The 16,384-nt window shown below is 41.1% G+C and overlaps 2 protein-coding genes across 2 annotated transcripts; one reads left to right on the top strand and one right to left on the bottom strand.

Annotated features, from left to right (window-relative positions):
- The first annotated feature begins 1,588 nt into the window (after positions 1-1,588).
- h1-0 (H1.0 linker histone) lies at positions 1,589-2,930 on the top strand. The gene has a single exon (XM_030755536.1). It carries the CDS (start codon positions 1,819-1,821, stop codon positions 2,401-2,403), a length of 585 nt encoding a protein of 194 aa, XP_030611396.1. The 5' UTR covers positions 1,589-1,818; the 3' UTR covers positions 2,404-2,930.
- Positions 2,931-5,357: 2,427 nt separating this feature from the next.
- rhot2 (ras homolog family member T2) lies at positions 5,358-15,824 on the bottom strand. Its single transcript, XM_030755594.1, has 19 exons — positions 15,657-15,824; positions 14,896-14,954; positions 13,243-13,324; positions 13,019-13,062; positions 12,512-12,565; positions 12,361-12,413; positions 11,954-12,062; positions 11,709-11,810; positions 11,496-11,594; positions 11,298-11,406; positions 11,071-11,191; positions 10,762-10,846; positions 9,646-9,791; positions 9,433-9,533; positions 7,633-7,763; positions 7,444-7,524; positions 7,232-7,354; positions 6,601-6,803; positions 5,358-5,617 (listed from the first exon to the last, which is right to left on the bottom strand). The coding sequence occupies exons 1-19, from the start codon at positions 15,691-15,693 to the stop codon at positions 5,500-5,502; spliced, it is 1,857 nt and encodes a 618-aa protein (XP_030611454.1). The 5' UTR covers positions 15,694-15,824; the 3' UTR covers positions 5,358-5,499.
- Positions 15,825-16,384: the final 560 nt, after the last annotated feature.

The following is a 16,384-nucleotide window of genomic DNA, read 5'->3' as shown; positions in this document are numbered from 1 at the left end:
TCGTTCACTCTATCGCCCCCTCCCTCTCTGATCGTTTTCGCCCTCCTCACTCACTAACCCACTAACTCACCCAGACTCTGGTTAACACACACACACACACACACACACACAAACCCCAAAAGCCTCTAAAACAAAACACACTCAGTCCTTAAACTCATTATAAACACAGGTGGATGGCAAGGGAGAAAGACCATTTATAGCGTAAAATTAACTTATTTTTTATTACACACATCACTACTACCAAAAAGAAAAAACAGACGCGTGAGATATGATGGTAATTCAGCTAAATGTAATTTTGTAATAGTGGGCACTTCAGTGCTCCAAAATGGGCAGTATCCTACACACTAGAGGACCTCCTGTCTGAAGAGCTGCCGAGTTGTCGGCTTGGTTTTTGCGCCATTTACTATGATGAGCAGGAGGACGGAAACTGCTATCCATCCAAAATTAGTCTTTAATAACTTAGATAAGCACGCCAAAAAAAAAAGTCGGGTGAGAGCACTACTCATGTGGCTGTGACTTTCATATAGGAATCAAAATGGCGATGCAGGGAGGGACATCAAACCTGATATTAAAATAAGAAATAATACAGCAGAATTGTTGCAAAGTTTACTACCTGGGATATCTTTTTGCTGCTTTGCATCGGTACCCGAGACCCTCATAATAATGAGGAAAACCAAACGTCAAACCTGTTATTGACTGTGGTCTGATGCGCCAGTTCCTGAACAAAAGAAAGCCATCACTGCGCCCTATATTGAAGGACTTTGGTTTCGGCTGCGGTCCCCTTTGCAGTTGGACTCAAACCTGGTCACACAGCGACCACTCATCCATGACCCCTGTCAGAAATAGTGTGATCGATTTTATGACCCGCTATCAGAATCCCTGATCTTTGAAGGTGTTGGCAACTTTCCTGACAATGAAGCTCGAGTGGAGACTGCCATAGTGACAGTTATAACCAATTCTGCCTCAAAATGAGCAAACACAGAGAACCCACAAAGCGTGTTACAATCCAAATAAACCCACATTACCGCCCCAAGTGTCACCTGTAACTTAGATACTATGACATTTAATTTATACGAGGTTTAACAGTAAATAATCTCGACCACGTCACTCAAAGTCAATGGCCGGACTGTGTTAGTTGTGAAAATGTATCCATGTATTAAAAGGAAAAACGGATTCCTGCACTGTACGAACTGCGTGCATCAGCACAAGCATAGATTCGGTTTCGATGTGCATTGGATGATTTTGTCCCAGGTTCCGTGTGTTTGGGTCAATTTAATGCGAATTGTGCAAAATTGTTCACAGCACGCGTTACTTCCAGCCGGTTTTCCTGGAATAAAAGTTGTTGGTCGGCGCGGACGGAGGAGAACAAGCGTGCCGCCGTGAAGCCCAATGTCTCCGCTATCAGTCCGTGATGTTTTGTTCGTTAGTATTCATCGGTAGTTTTTATATTTGTCAGGAGTTGGAGGATGAAGAAACACAAACGGGACGGCGCCAGTTCCATGGAGTCCGCTAGATCAGCTGCTGGCAGTTGGTGTTCTCAATCACGTCCGCAGATAGGCTTCATAGGCTCACTAACGCGCCTGTGGAATAAGACACTTAAAGTGATCCCGTGTACTAAAGCGTCACTTTGTGTGGATGATAATATTTTTTATTTATAAGCAAAAAAAGCGCTGCATTATCCGATAACCTGGACTTATAGGAACAGCTTTATTTCTGGCTGCGCTTATATTTCGCTCTTCCTGACGTTCCAGTGCACCGAGCCGGGTGACACTACACCTCCAGGACTTGCTCCTTAACTTACTCAATAGAAAAGTCACCATGACAGAGACATCGACAGCTCCAGCCAAAGCCAAGAAGGCATCCAAGCCCAAGAAACCCGCTTCTCATCCCAAGTACTCGGAGATGATTAAAGCGGCTATTGTTCACGACGCGAGCCGGAGCGGAGCGTCCCGTCAGTCCATTCAGAAGTATGTGAGGAAGAACTACAAGGTGGGCGACAATGCCGACGTCCAGATTAAAATGGCCCTGAAGAGGCTGGTGGCAGCCGGGACGCTGCGCCACACCAAGGGAATCGGCGCGTCCGGATCCTTCAGGCTGACCAAACCAGAGGACTCCAAGAAGCCCACCAAGACAGTGGTGGCCAAACCAAAGAAAGCTGCGAAGCCCGCCAAACCCAAGAAGGTGGCCAAACCCAAGAAGGTCGCCAAGACGCCGGAGAAACCCAAGAAAGCAGCTGCAAAGAAAGTGAAGAAGGTCGCGAAAAAGGCGACGCCGGTAAAAGCCAAGAAGGCACCAGCTAAGAAACCCAAGGCAGCCAAGCCCAAAGCAAAACCAGCAAAGAAAGCAGCCAAGCCCAAGGCAAAGACACCCAAAAAGGCAGCCAAAACATCAAAAAAGAAGTGAATGGACAATATCGGAGGCAAAGTCACTGTAAATACTTAAGGAAATGTTTTCGTATATGTATTATTTTTGTAAGGTGTCATGCAAACTTATACTGTTTTTACCAGTAGTTTTCTCTCCATTGCACTATAGCCTCAAAAAGCTGTAGAAATAATTGTGAGCATTTTTATTGCGTTAATAATACTGTTAATTTCCGTCTGATCCATGGATACTTATAGGCTAGAGTGAGATCTTGCTGATAAGGAAAACTTGTATATACAGTGGAAGTCATGAATAGTTATTGTTAGTGCACGGGGTCATACTGAAAACACAAATGTTTCAATGTTGAGCATTGTTGAGCCTTTACAATGTACAGACCACAGACCGTGAGCGTCAGCAAGAATTTCCTAAAGGCTCTATAGTTGTCATTCAGACTCCATTCTGTATATATTTTTTCATGTTCAGACGACTCATAATGTACAAGCCCCACTCTGTATTCAGTCACTTTTAAAGACTGCTTACACTGCGATCCAATAAACCTTTGTCATCTTCTAAAAAAAAAAAAAAAAAGTGTTTTCAAGTTATTGCGCGCATGTCCGTAATTCGCTTCATGAAGTGGATGGAGGAATAACTGTGCACATCAAAGCTCTATAGGCTTCAATGCAATTTATTAGGCTGGAAGGACAAAGAACACCGCGTCCTCAATTTGGATACGAAGATATTTGGGATGACATATAAGCCCTCCCTCCATAATATGAGTTATGCACCGGGATTTAACAAAGCCCACCTACGGAAGCCTTAATGAGATATTTTAACCGCATAAGGGCTGATCAAATACAGTGAAACTTATGCTGACTTGAAGTTATAATATGCCAAGTTAGACTTTGAAGCAATAGTGTTACTTATCAAGTTACATCAATAACTACAACCTGCTATCCACGGGTGCAGACAGTGCTTTTGATTTGGGGTAGCAGAGCGGCAAAATGTGCACAGAAATAAAGCACAAATAATATGCAGTTATAAACAAGGGCAGGGGTATTAAATAACTGGGGGAAAACGCTTTTAGTCAAACAGACTCAAAAGCCTCAGTGAGCCATTAAAACTACAGGACAAAGATGTACTCGCAGCAACCACTCACACATCAAAGTCAAAATCCATCATCTAGAGGGGCTGCAGATCGCCGAGGAGGTGCCTTTGCAGACACACCCATCACTTACTGTCCTCCTTCTTACCTGAGGAGCAACCCTGCCATCTTGTGGCGTCTTGAGGGAACAGACGACGACTCTTCACTGCAGTCGGTACGGAGGCAGCAGCAGACTGGAGTTCAACTGACGATGAAGATTAACAAGATTACATACAAATTACCTTCCGCATGCTGTTATCTGTTATTATCTTTATAGACGGATGTAAGATCTCTGCACTGACCTTGTTATAAAGCTCCCTGCTGAATGATCAGTGGGCAGCAGGCAGCCTAGCCAAGGCATGCCACTGCTGAAATTTGCACAAAAGGGTAGCAACTGGTGTTGCATCAACCTAGAGTAGTCCAATTTTGAATATTTGAAAACTTTACGCGGAGAACAAATAGTTTCATGACTAAGGTCATAAAGCATCCAGTCTATATTTTAAACAAAGCCTCCCATGACTCATATACACTTGAATACCAGATATTCAAGCATCAGCCGTCTTGTCTCACTTAAATCCTAAAAACAAAAATTTCTGCAACTGAAACTTAGCACAAAGATAAAAGCATCAACTATCAAACATCAATATTAATTACAATTTCACAACATCTTTCAACAGTCAAAAAGTCCCCACCCAGTCTGGTCTGGTCTTTTATTAAGCAACTAAAATCTTTTTTTTTTTTTTTAAGTAAGAAAACTGTTCCAAAAGTCAAAGAAATGTTCGGTGGAAATGGCGGGTTCAGCGCTAACTCAGTCAACAAAACAGGCATAATAATTAAAGACTCATGATGGGAAAACAATACAATGGTGGATTCTGTAACACAGTAAAACTGTCAGAGGGATGTGCGAATATATATTTTAAAAAAAAGCACAAATCACCAAAGAGTTCAAAAATCAATTAAAAATCATCCCATTTCAAAGTGAGCAGAACAAACCTAGCAGAAGCAAAGATAAATGACCACATTTTCATAAAAAATGTATAATTTTCTAGGTCTACCTGGGCTCCTTTTAGAGGAGAAAATACTTCCTACATTCTTGCAGATGCAAATGCAAACCATCATTTTCTGTGTGAAAGGAAATTTTCTTTCTGCACAAAGAAAAATCTCTCCCTACCACCGCATTCCCGTTAATGCCTCACTGCTTAAAAAAAAAAAAAAAAAAAAAATTAGATTCAAAGAAAATAAAATAATTGATCGAGTCAGAACAGCATGCCTAAAAGGAAAGTAGCATGCTACGACTACTTGCTGCTGCGTGGATTAATTTGGCAAGTCATATATGACCAATTTGTGTCTCTGGAGTCTCGGTCAAAGAAAACAGTGATGTTCATGTACGAGTTTCAGCAGCAGCCACTCGGCAAGTAGTCTTTGTTAAAATGCTTCACATGCTCCCCTTTCGTTCTTGACTCAATTTGGCATTTTTTTTTTTTTTTTGCTTTGTGCATGATTATAAAAACCTCTCATCATCAGGACTATACTGACACTGAGAGGGGGGGGGGGGGGTGTAGTGGACTTAACACTACAATCTTCCTGCATTTACTCCCCTCTGATAAAGCACCTTTTTGGACACAAACAGTAGCAGTTCTTGGAGTGTAAAGCACAGAAAGTCTATCCACTACTTAGCAATATAAGGCAGAAAAAGCTGGGCCTGGCAGCATGGGGGATAATACGATCACCAGCTTGCTGCTGATGTGTTGTGATCAACTGACTTCAAAGTGGAGAAGAGATCAGATGATGGAAATGGCAGCGATATGGAAAGTGTCCTGGAAACCTTCAGGGTAAAAAAAAAAAAAAAAAAAAAAAAAAAAAGTAAGATGACACGGACTTTGTCTAGTTCAAGCTGCAGCGGTTCTGCATCTGGTCACAGAGGTTTGGTCTTGACGGATGAAGCAACAAGCTGGAGAAAAAAAAAACAAAACAAAAAAAACTATCCAGCCTGTCAGTCATTTCAGTCGGGCAACGGCTCTGTAGATAGCAAAACCCAGAACTGCAACCACAGCCGAGCCCAAAGCCACTCGCAGCCAGAATGTTGTGTTGTTCATGTCCGAGCCATTCAGGTGCCTGGAGATAAAAAGGGAAAAACAAAAATCAGTAAGAGTCAGAAACAAAAAAAAATGACAAGTACTAGCATTAATATTATGAATATCAAGCTTCTCTTACACCTCCACCTACCATCTTTATTTATTCTGCATTTTAAACAATATTTTTCTTAAGTGATCTTTATATTTTCTACACTTTTAATGAAACCTTCTCCCTAATAAACATCTAGAAAAACTCTACATCAAAATCACATTTTCGTGACAATAAAATGCAGCACATGAAACTCTACATCTTATTTACTATGTGCAGAGCCATAAATATGCAATCAGCCCCTGCCTCAACTCTCTGCCGCTCGCACCATCTCCCTCTGCATGTGCAAACCCCAGTCACAAGTTCTTTTGCTACATGGAGGCAGACACCATGAGAGTCCACCCTGCTAAAATGTGCTTCGTTAAGAGGGAGAGTGAAACCCAGTACTCAATTTGTACATCACAAGGTCTCAAACACATACAGGTGACAGGCCAGGGGAAAGTGGGAATGTGGAACCACAGGGCGTGGAACAGGACTACAGCTAGTTGCTCACTTTTAAAACTAAACACAAAGTGAAGCTCATAACTAGTTGTTGTTACCTGGAGTACGATTACCTTGGTTTCACCTGTCTGCTGGGCTCCCTGTCTCTATTTTAGCATATCAGATACACAGTACATATGGTGAACCAAAGTAGATAAAAGGAGCAAAAGGTTATTATATCCCCAGCTGTCTGCTCTGAAAAGTTAGCAATTCATTAGATTTGTTAGGAAACCTGGCTGTCAGGATCTGTCTTTATGAAACTGTCATTGGCACTCTGCAGTTACAAGATAACATCTGGTGTCTGACAGCACTTACGATCTCTTATTTTGTGCACTTTGGTCAGTTGGAACTCAAAGAACCTATAAGCCACAAACAACTTCACTGAAAACTGGAGGGGATGACTGAGTGCAGTAGGTTGCCTAACGGAAACATACGGGTACATTGCTGCCCAGGCAAGCCTGGTGTAGATGTTCTTGCTGGTGGAGTCGAGGGACAGCGTGGAGAAGGGCATCGGTGGAGGCAATCGGTGCTTATAACAGAACTCAGCTGGGGTCATCCCGTGGAACTGCTTAACTTCGGGAAGGTCCACCTTGGAGGCGACCAGCATGCATGGAATGTTGCTTTCCATGTAGTGTTGCTAAATAAAAATAAATAAATAAATAAAAAACTCCAAAACATTCAAATTGTGAAAAGCTGAGGTGAGGGAGAAGAAAATTTATATAAAAGGATGTCCTAATCTCATTCAGATAACACAACTATGATGCTGTTAACTAATAACAGCCAATGGGTCCAATTATAAGCAAATTAAATCACAAATTATGCAAGTCTGCTTAATGTGCTGGATTGTCTAACCTCTAAACCTCCCCAAAATCAACTTTTTGTAATTACATATTTGAATAATTAAGACTGCTTGAGGCTGCAAAGTGAGCTGCATTGCATTACTAGGGTAACTGTTGGCAAATAGCAAAATACACAGTAAAAGAAGAAGCAAGCTTGAAGGCACAGATTAGAAGTGGAAATAAATCGGCATCCTTTAAATGGTCCTGTAACGGTCTTGCGACTGACCTTGTATATGCTGGCACAATAGTTGAAGGAATGGGGGTCACTGATGTCATACATGAGACAAGCAACATCACAGGAGGCGTCTGACTTCTTCAAGAACTCCGTCTCCACGTCCACCTCGTTAAGCTGCAGAGTGCAGAGAAAAGTGTGTTGCTCGGGTTTTAGTCAGCATCAAAAAAAGAAAAAAGAAAACAATCACCATGGGAGGTACTTACGATAAGGTACTTTTCTTGGTTACTGACTTGGACAGCATTTATGACATATGGGGAGAAGGCACTGCTGGAATCTCCTTTATTCTATTAAAAAAAAAATATCAGAGTTATAGTGGAGAGAGATATTTGTCTATGAGAACCTAATAATGTAACATATGACATTCAGCTCCAGACTAGGTGATGGTGACATACCACAATGTGGCGACCCAAAAAAGCCTGGAGGAAGGCCGTCTTGCCTGTCCCTCTCGGTCCAATCACCTTGCAGAGAAACACTGATCTCTGTGTCTGTCGCTTTTCTAGGTCCACTTCTTTCTCCCGTGTCACTGCACATATGAACACGCACACAAACACAAAAAATAATCCCAAAACAGGCAAACACACTGATTTTCCATTCAGTCCTATGACGCTGGTTAGAACTTAACTGGCTTAGCTGCAAGAGCTCCACCTTAGCTCATCAAAAGATAAAGTTAAATATGTCAGATGTTAAAATTCTGGAAAAAAAACAGATGCATTCTTCATATTTTTTAGGCAATTGAGAACAAAGAGAGAAGGCAACTAATGGTACTAGAAAGTCCTTAGCAGAAAATATCATACTTGAGTTGAGCACCGTTAGACTGCTACAGCCGCTTTCACTTCAATTCATTTCTGTTGTGTTTTATCACCGTTGGTTTTGTTTTGATCAAAAAGAAGAAAACCTAACAGGACAAAGACCAGCTTGTAAAAACACTGCAGATATTAAAGGTCTCATCAATAAAATATCACAGAAAAAGATGGAAAGATAATGCATTGATATTGAAAAAAAAAGGATTGTTCTTTAACAAGCCTGTTTAGTTAATCCGATAACCAGTAATCCACACTCTGTCTTAAAATGTAGAAAGGAAGTGACTGATGACTGTAAACCTTGAGTAAAGTGACCTCTAGTGGCTGTCAGTACCTGTACAGGTACACACTGCATTTGCATTAGTGAAGCGTAGGGAAGTGTTTAATGTCAGAGCAAACAAGACTAATAAGTTTATTTAAAAGCCTTAAACTTATCAGAAGGATTATAAAAAGAGACCAAAACACTGGCTTCGAACCACCGATATTATTTGGCTTGAATGTAGTTCAACATGGCACTAAAATGGTAATTAATTTCTCCACTCATTCCACCCAGACACACAAAAATCGGACTGACAACCCTACTGACAGGCAGTTATTAAACACAGATGTTCCCCAAATGATTCTGCTAATATGGCTAAACACAAAGTCTAATAATAAGCTACTTTCAGCTGCGCCCTTATTTGTGAAGGGTTGCCACAGCGAGTAGACCTGCATGTTTGATTTGGTAGATATAAAACACACCAGATATCCCTCCTAACGCAACCCCATCCTCAGTCCTCCCTTGTTAGGCGAATGTGTTTAAACCACTTCACTACGGAAAAACAAAAGTACAAGTCTTCTTATGTGTGTTTGCACATTTTTCATGCAAACACAAGCTGACTCAAACTGGACATCAAACTAACGGAAAACTAAAACCACAAAAAAAAGATTGTTAATGTTTTCCTGACAAATGTGTGTGACATTACATCACACTTCCCAATCTTTCCTTACAAAACTGTCCGTGTGTCTGCACAGATCCAGTCATACCGCGACGATCACAAAACACAAATTTAATCAGTTATCAACACTTATAAATGCTCAGTTTCCCTACCATGCAGAAAGTTCTCTATGCTTCATCACATGCATACATAAATGTGTTGAAACACACAATTTATAAACTCCCAACTCAAAATGAACTATTAATTTATCAACATGCACAAACTTAACTTATCCAACATGATTAGGACGAGCAATCTTCCCAGAGTGCTTAACATATGAGAATGACATCTAAAACATCCATATTGCCCTTGTATCACAGGAAAAATGTCTTCTCATGTACATATGCTTTGTCAATTTTTGACTATCCAAGTCTCACACACACACACACACACACACACACACACACACACACACCTGTGATTGCAGCAGTCTGTGACTCCTGTTCAGTGAGAATAGGGTAGCCTAGATATCCTAGGTGCTCCAGGCAACGGTGGATGTCAAGGTATGCAGAAAGCCTGTGAAGGTCATACGCGTGAGCTCTGAACAATAAACTCCTGTACATGCATTAAAGTGTAAAGTTAGAGCACACTTAACACACAAAAATCAATAGCTTGTGAAGAAACTTACGTCCACTGACAGAGGTAGCCGTTATTCGAGATATAGCCCTCATTCGTGGTTGGGACAGTCATGTAGACTTCAGGACCCCATGGCATGTAAGGACATACGCAGAACAGGTTTCTAAGCTCTGTCGGTGACAGGGCCGAGTCCTTATCCTGAGAGGGAAAGCAAGACACTTCCTCAAAACAAGACTCTCAACAATTTAACAGCTCACCTGGCTCACAATCCATTACCATTCACAGTTTATTACAACCAATGTCACCTTGCCCTCGAGCACAATTTGAGTGAAAACCCATTAGGTGATCACTGTGTGTAACCCTGATAAAATTCTGATCAATATAATAGGAGCAGTGAATTGTGGACGGCCAGCTGGACAGACTCACCACGGCATGAGCTCATTAGACCTTCGGCCAGATAAGCAAAGAAGAAAATTTACTATTTAACAGGGAGAACATATTGACATTTGTTTCACTGTCCGGTGTGACACGAGCCCCTTTCAGACATGCACTGCGTTCTATTAATCTACCTGGCTTCGTGTGTTAATGGCACCACAGTGAGACAGCATTCTTACCGGGTCGGTGCAAGAATTTTACATATCTCCTGTAACACAGCACTGAATGCACAGTGTCATGCACTGACTGACAACCAGAGAGAGCATTAGAGCCAGTTTGTGCACTTTTTGTTTTCAGAGGCATAAAGACCTCTGCAGAATTATTCCTCATTCAAACTGATCTGAAATTACAGCTCAATACAAAATTAAACAACTTTTGGTTACTGCAAAGATGGGCGCATGAAAAATCTGTATTTTAATTTGTTCTTAATTTGTTCTCAAAAGTGAGACGTACGCAGAAAACAGCGGTAATTCCCACCAATATGAAGACAACAGTAAATGACACCACACTGCACAGCAATAGGATCAGAGTTGCTGTTTAATAACTGACGGGTTTAAAAAACAAAAGTGTGAATGGACGTCATGGAAATTTTGAATGAAACCAGGAGGAACTTTAACCCAAAGGTGACCCATATCTGAATGACACAATGCTGTTACTTTAACACACTGATGCAATCTACATGCCCCATGTCTGAAAAGAGCTCGTGACTCAGACAAATAAGCTTGCTACTCACTTCATCGTACTTGTCAAACAACCGCTGGATGAACTGGTAACCTTGATGATTGAACTCTGTGGTGCAGCCTACAGGAACTCGGAGTCTGACAACAGAACAACATTTAGATATTTCAATATTTTCATGACTAACGTGCAAAAACAAACAAAGTCAAAAACCACCTGGAAGAACAGAAGGACTAAGATTACTGTAACTACACAGGAACACTGATGCCTTCAGTATAATTATATGTCCCACTGGAATACTGTGGCCATCAGCAATGTTATGTTTTACAGCTAGACTGAGACAGGGTGCGGGCACTACACATACTCAGGGTAAAGGTAATCATCAGTCAGCTCAAGGTTGTCATCGTAACCAAACTTCCTGAGGATAGTCCACGTGGTTTCATGTCGGCCTCTCTGGATAAATAATGTATTAAGGAACAAGAAACCTGAAAAAGAAGAAACATGACACTTGACCATTAATTGAACACGGTCCTCAAACAACAGGGTTTAAGATTACATGCTGCTATTCATGATTTTATTTATTTATTTTACCATTTAGGGTCAAGCCATTGTCCTGCACTCCATCGCTGGTGTTCTTCCAAACTACAGTCTTTACATCTTCTAAGGCTTGTGGTGCCAGAGGATTCCCAAAACACGATTTCTACATGGAAACACATGTTTATAGTAAGCAAAGTGACTTTTTCCTGAAATAAAAGCTGAATAAACATCCCATTTGCTTATAATGAGCACCTGAAAGCTGTTGAGTTCAGCATCACTGAGGATGCGGTCGTTGTCCTGGTCAGAAATGTAGAATATTCTGGAGAGGGCTCGGACACACGACGGTTTTAGCTAGAGAAACACATTGGACATTAAATGGTATAATTCATTTGAATGGATGCATACAAGTGAAGGAGGACATACAGAAAGGACCACAGCTGTTATGTGTTTCCAAAAATGACTGACCTGTTTGTCCTCAGGGTCATAAAGAGGAGCAGTGGGGTGCAGAACTGCCTTCTGTGCATAGTAGAACAGCTCTGAAATGTTTTTTAGGTTCTTTGCAGAGCACTTGAAAAAGAAACAATCCAAACAATGTTTCAGATACCGTTGTCATAGAAATCCCAATGTGTTCATGTGTAAATATATCCAGGTAAAACAAGCAGGTGTGTACAGAGGAGAGAGATTAGATCTGAGTGCGAGTTAAGTTTCACCTCAACGCACGTCTCAATCTCAGAGAACCGGTTCATGATGGGAAGAATGGTTTCCATGGAACTCCCACAGCGCAGATCAGATTTGTTTCCTACAAGGATGATGGGAATCCTGACGTAGCGAACAGAGACATTTCAGCACAACACATGTGGGATTCAAAAACACTTGCTCCACATTTTGGGTATTTCACTGATGCGCTCAGGCTCACTTTGTAAAATGTTACAAGCAGCTCCTGTTCCCAGATTACAAAGTTTGCCAACATCCTATGCAAACAAACACTTAAGAGCGCAAAGTCCACACACACACACACACACACACACACACACACACACACACACACACACACACACACACACACACACACACACACACACACACACACACACAGCCATCATCAGCTGATACTTACTTGTTTCCTTTCTCTGCATCTCCGTTGACTAAAGGTATCCATTTGGTTTTAATCTGAAAAAAGAAAAGGCAGCATGTGACACAAATGTGATGCATGAATGTGGAATGACTGCACAGCATGAGACAATATAAGACAAGTAGTAGTTTACTACCTTATCTATTGTGTCCTCGTTGGTGACGTCATACACCACACACACCACATTAGCCTGTGAGGGGTAGAAAAAGAAAGTTGGCATCAAATTAATGCCAAAAGCTCACAACAACAGACTGTTTAAACATGTTTTGTTTAAACATGTCAGTTAAATAATTTCAATTTAAAGTAGGGTGAATGCAAATAAGCAAAACAAAACAAAAAGTAACAAGTCAAAACGGACTGATCAGCTACCATTGATCACATCTACAAATGAGACCCGGAGCCAGAGAAAGGAGAACGATCAGGGTCAGACTGAGGTGGAATATTTTTGAACAATTCAAGCAACCTTGAATAAAAATATGAAGGCACATTTTTATTCAAGGATGCTTGAACTGTTCAAAAAATTTTCCACCTCAGTTCAAACCCTGGCTATCTCTGAGTTTAATTTCTCATCAGGTTTACAAAGATGGCCCACTGTTGGAAATAATCACATTTACTCTGTTCGTTTGCTGTTTGGTGCATTTACCTTGATGATCTCATCTCTAAGGACCTCATCACTCTGCTCTTTTTCTGTTGAAGATAAACAATCTCAAAGTCATATCATTCAGACACACATGGATCATTTGCAGCTTCAACAAACTGCACACACAGTTTGTTTGTTTGTTTTTAAACAGTCTGTACCTTAAACTACAACAAGCACCAAGCTCAATCAACAATCTGAATAATGATGGCGTCTTCATGCCACGTTACCTGAGTAGTCCACTATGTGTGTGGGAACCTTCTCCGGAGTCACATCAGCAGGGATGGTTATCTCTTCAGCTCTGGGGGGAACCTGTTAGAAATTAAACATCACACGCTGTATTAACTCAAAGAATAATGGCAAACTAAAGGTAAACAGACACGTGGGTCTACAATATAGTGCCTACTTTGAAAGAAACCTGAGCAGAATAAAAAGGACTTAGAAACCTAGCTGCAGGGCACATTACAGACTTTGCCTGGGTTATTGTAAATCACATGGAAGCACTAGATGTACTGTATGTGTAAAAACCCAAATTCAACATTTCTAGTTTCATCAACACAAAATGGCAATTAATTTAGATTTAACCAATAAGTGAGAGAAGAAACAAACACAGCATTTATATCATAGCTTCCAACAGCTTTTTAGTGAGATACTTAAACCACAGACTGGTCTACCTTGTCCCGTGAGATTATTTACTGGCTAATGCTCACTGGCCACTTTATTAGTCACACCCTGCTAGTACTGGGTTGGCCCCCTTTTGCCTTCAGTACTGTCTTGATTCTTCACGGCACAGATTCAACAAGGTGCTGGAAAAAATCCTCAGAGATTTGGTCCATATTGACTTGACAGTGTCACACAGCTGCTGCAGATTTGTTGGCTGCTCATACATGATGAGAATCTCTTGTTTCACCACCTCCCAAAGGTACTCTATTGAATTGAGATCTGGTGACTGTGGCAGCTATTTGAGTACAGTGAACTCATTATGTTGAAGAAACCAGTCTGAGATGATTTGAGCTTTGTGAACGTGGCGAGTTATCCCGCTGGAAGCAGCCATCAGAAGACGGGTGCACTGTGGTCATACAGGGATGGACACAGTGAGCAACAATACTCAGGTAGGCTGTAGCATTTAAGCTGTAGCACTTGGCACTAAGGGGCCCAAAGTGTGCTAAGAAAACATCCCCCACACAATTACGCCATCATCACTAGCATGAACCATTGATATAAGGAAGGACGAATCCAAGCTTTCATATTATTGATGCCAAATTCTGACCTTACCATTCAAATGTCACAGCAGAATTCTGGTTATCCAGTTGTTATGAGCCTGTGCAAATTGTAGCCTCAGTTTCCTGCTCTTAGCTAACAGGAGTGGCAGTCGGTGTGGTGGTCTGCCACTGCAGCCCATCTGCTTCAAGGTTCGTCATGTTTTGCACTCAGAGATGCTCCTCTGAATGCTCTGGTTGCAGAGAGTGTTTATTTGATTTACTGCTGCCTTCCTATCAGCTTGAACCAGTCTGACCATTCCCCTCTGGTATCAACAAGGCATTTTCACCCAGAGAAAGGCTGCTCACTGGATATTTTCTCTTTTTCTGATCATTCTCTGTAAACCCTAGAGATGGATATGTGCCACATTCAAAGTCACTTAAATCCCCTTTCTTGCTTGGTTTGAACTTCAGCAGATCATCTTGACCATGTCTACATTCCAAAATGGACTGAATTGCTGCAATCTGATTGTCTGATTAGCCATTTGCATTAACAGCCAGTCGAATAAAGTGGCCAGTGAATGTAAATAGCAAGAAAAGGCAAAGGTACAGCTACTTGGGAACAACAAAATGACAGTTTAACCAAGAAGTACAGCAGAGGTGAGCAGCTGCGCTTACAGTTACCTGTTCAGGGAACTCTTCTCCAACCAGAGACATGATGAGTGATGTCTTCCCCACTTTGGCTGAAAAGAAAACAGGAGGATGAAAGGATCTAATCTAGCTTTTATTTTTGACAGCATTTAGTTGAAAAGCAGTTCTTATGCAGGAAATACTTTTTTTTTTGCATCATTTCTGCTTGCAACTGTTTCGGCCATGAAAATTAAACAGGCAGTCCTAAAAGTTACCTCTTAAAGGAAACGTGTCCATTTTCAAGAAAGCATGATTATATAAAGGTAAATGATACTCCTGTTTTACCGTTAGTTACTTAATGACTACATCGACCGTTCGGTTCGGTAAGCTAACACACTAACTCAGAGGAAACGTTCAAAAATAACAACAAAAGACCAATAAAAAACTTATTTATGTTTTGTTCAATGCGGCTTACAACTGGTCAGCCAACAAAAACCAAAACCGCTAACCTTACTGCAGTTACCCCGTGCTAGTAAGCCTCTAGCGCCTTATTAAAATAACTGTAACAACTTTTCCAGCAAAAAATTCTAAGCTAGCAAGATATAAATAACCAGCTGAAAAAATACTGTATCAGTATAAACGTATAATTTAATCTGAGTATTTTTTTTTTTTCCTTTTAAAGACACATATGGCCCCTTGGCATCAACAGTAACTCCCCGGCAAATTCACCTACATGGCAGAAAGTTAGTTAGCTACACCAGCTAATGCTTGCTAGTTGCATAGCTTGTGCTCCGCTGTCAGTGTGTATTACTTACGTTCCCCCAATAAAAGTATCCTGACGTCCTGCTTCATGTTTCCTCTCTCTTTGGAGAACAGTCAGACGCAGCGCGGTACTAAAGTGACATCCACCATTCATATGAATGTCAAATTTCTAGCTTAAAACAAACGTGTACCTCTCTACAGCGATGTGCAACCAAGGTGAAACCATATCGTTCCGGTTCACATGGGAGAACGTGAAACCACGCCCCCTACTGGGCAAGCTGTGTTTGCACGTACTCACGATACACTGCTGTCTTTGCATTGACTGCACTGGATCAGGGTGTGTTTGCTCAGCTACACGGTGAGATCACAGGGATACACCACAATCTCCCGAGTACAAACAAGAGGGAAAAAAAAAAAAAAAAATCTGAACGTGATTTGTAGTTTCACATCAATCTGTGTTTAACAGTCTCAGTTTTGGTTTAGCATTTTTTTTAATTCATATTTCAGAATAATTGCAAATATAAATACAAGCAGCATAGCATCAGGGTCTGCATTTTATTATTTGTCTTATTTATTGTCAGTTAATGCTTGGTAAGAGGGTTTGCTATTCATTCATTGGACAACAATACTTTCATTTTATTAAGTAGACCAATTTGGGTGCATGTAAAGATGATTAGAAAAGGGAGAGAAAAGGTATGGCAGCACTACCAGGTGGTCATTTTTCAGTCAATCAATTTTTCCCAGAGGGAAATTCATGTCTGGCGTAGCTTATTTGCTAATT

This window comes from Archocentrus centrarchus, chromosome 19 (genome assembly GCF_007364275.1).
Source record: "Archocentrus centrarchus isolate MPI-CPG fArcCen1 chromosome 19, fArcCen1, whole genome shotgun sequence".
Lineage (NCBI taxonomy): Eukaryota > Metazoa > Chordata > Actinopteri > Cichliformes > Cichlidae > Archocentrus > Archocentrus centrarchus.
The sequence above is the reverse complement of the archived record's forward strand: the minus strand, read 5'-3'. Positions and strand labels throughout refer to the sequence as shown.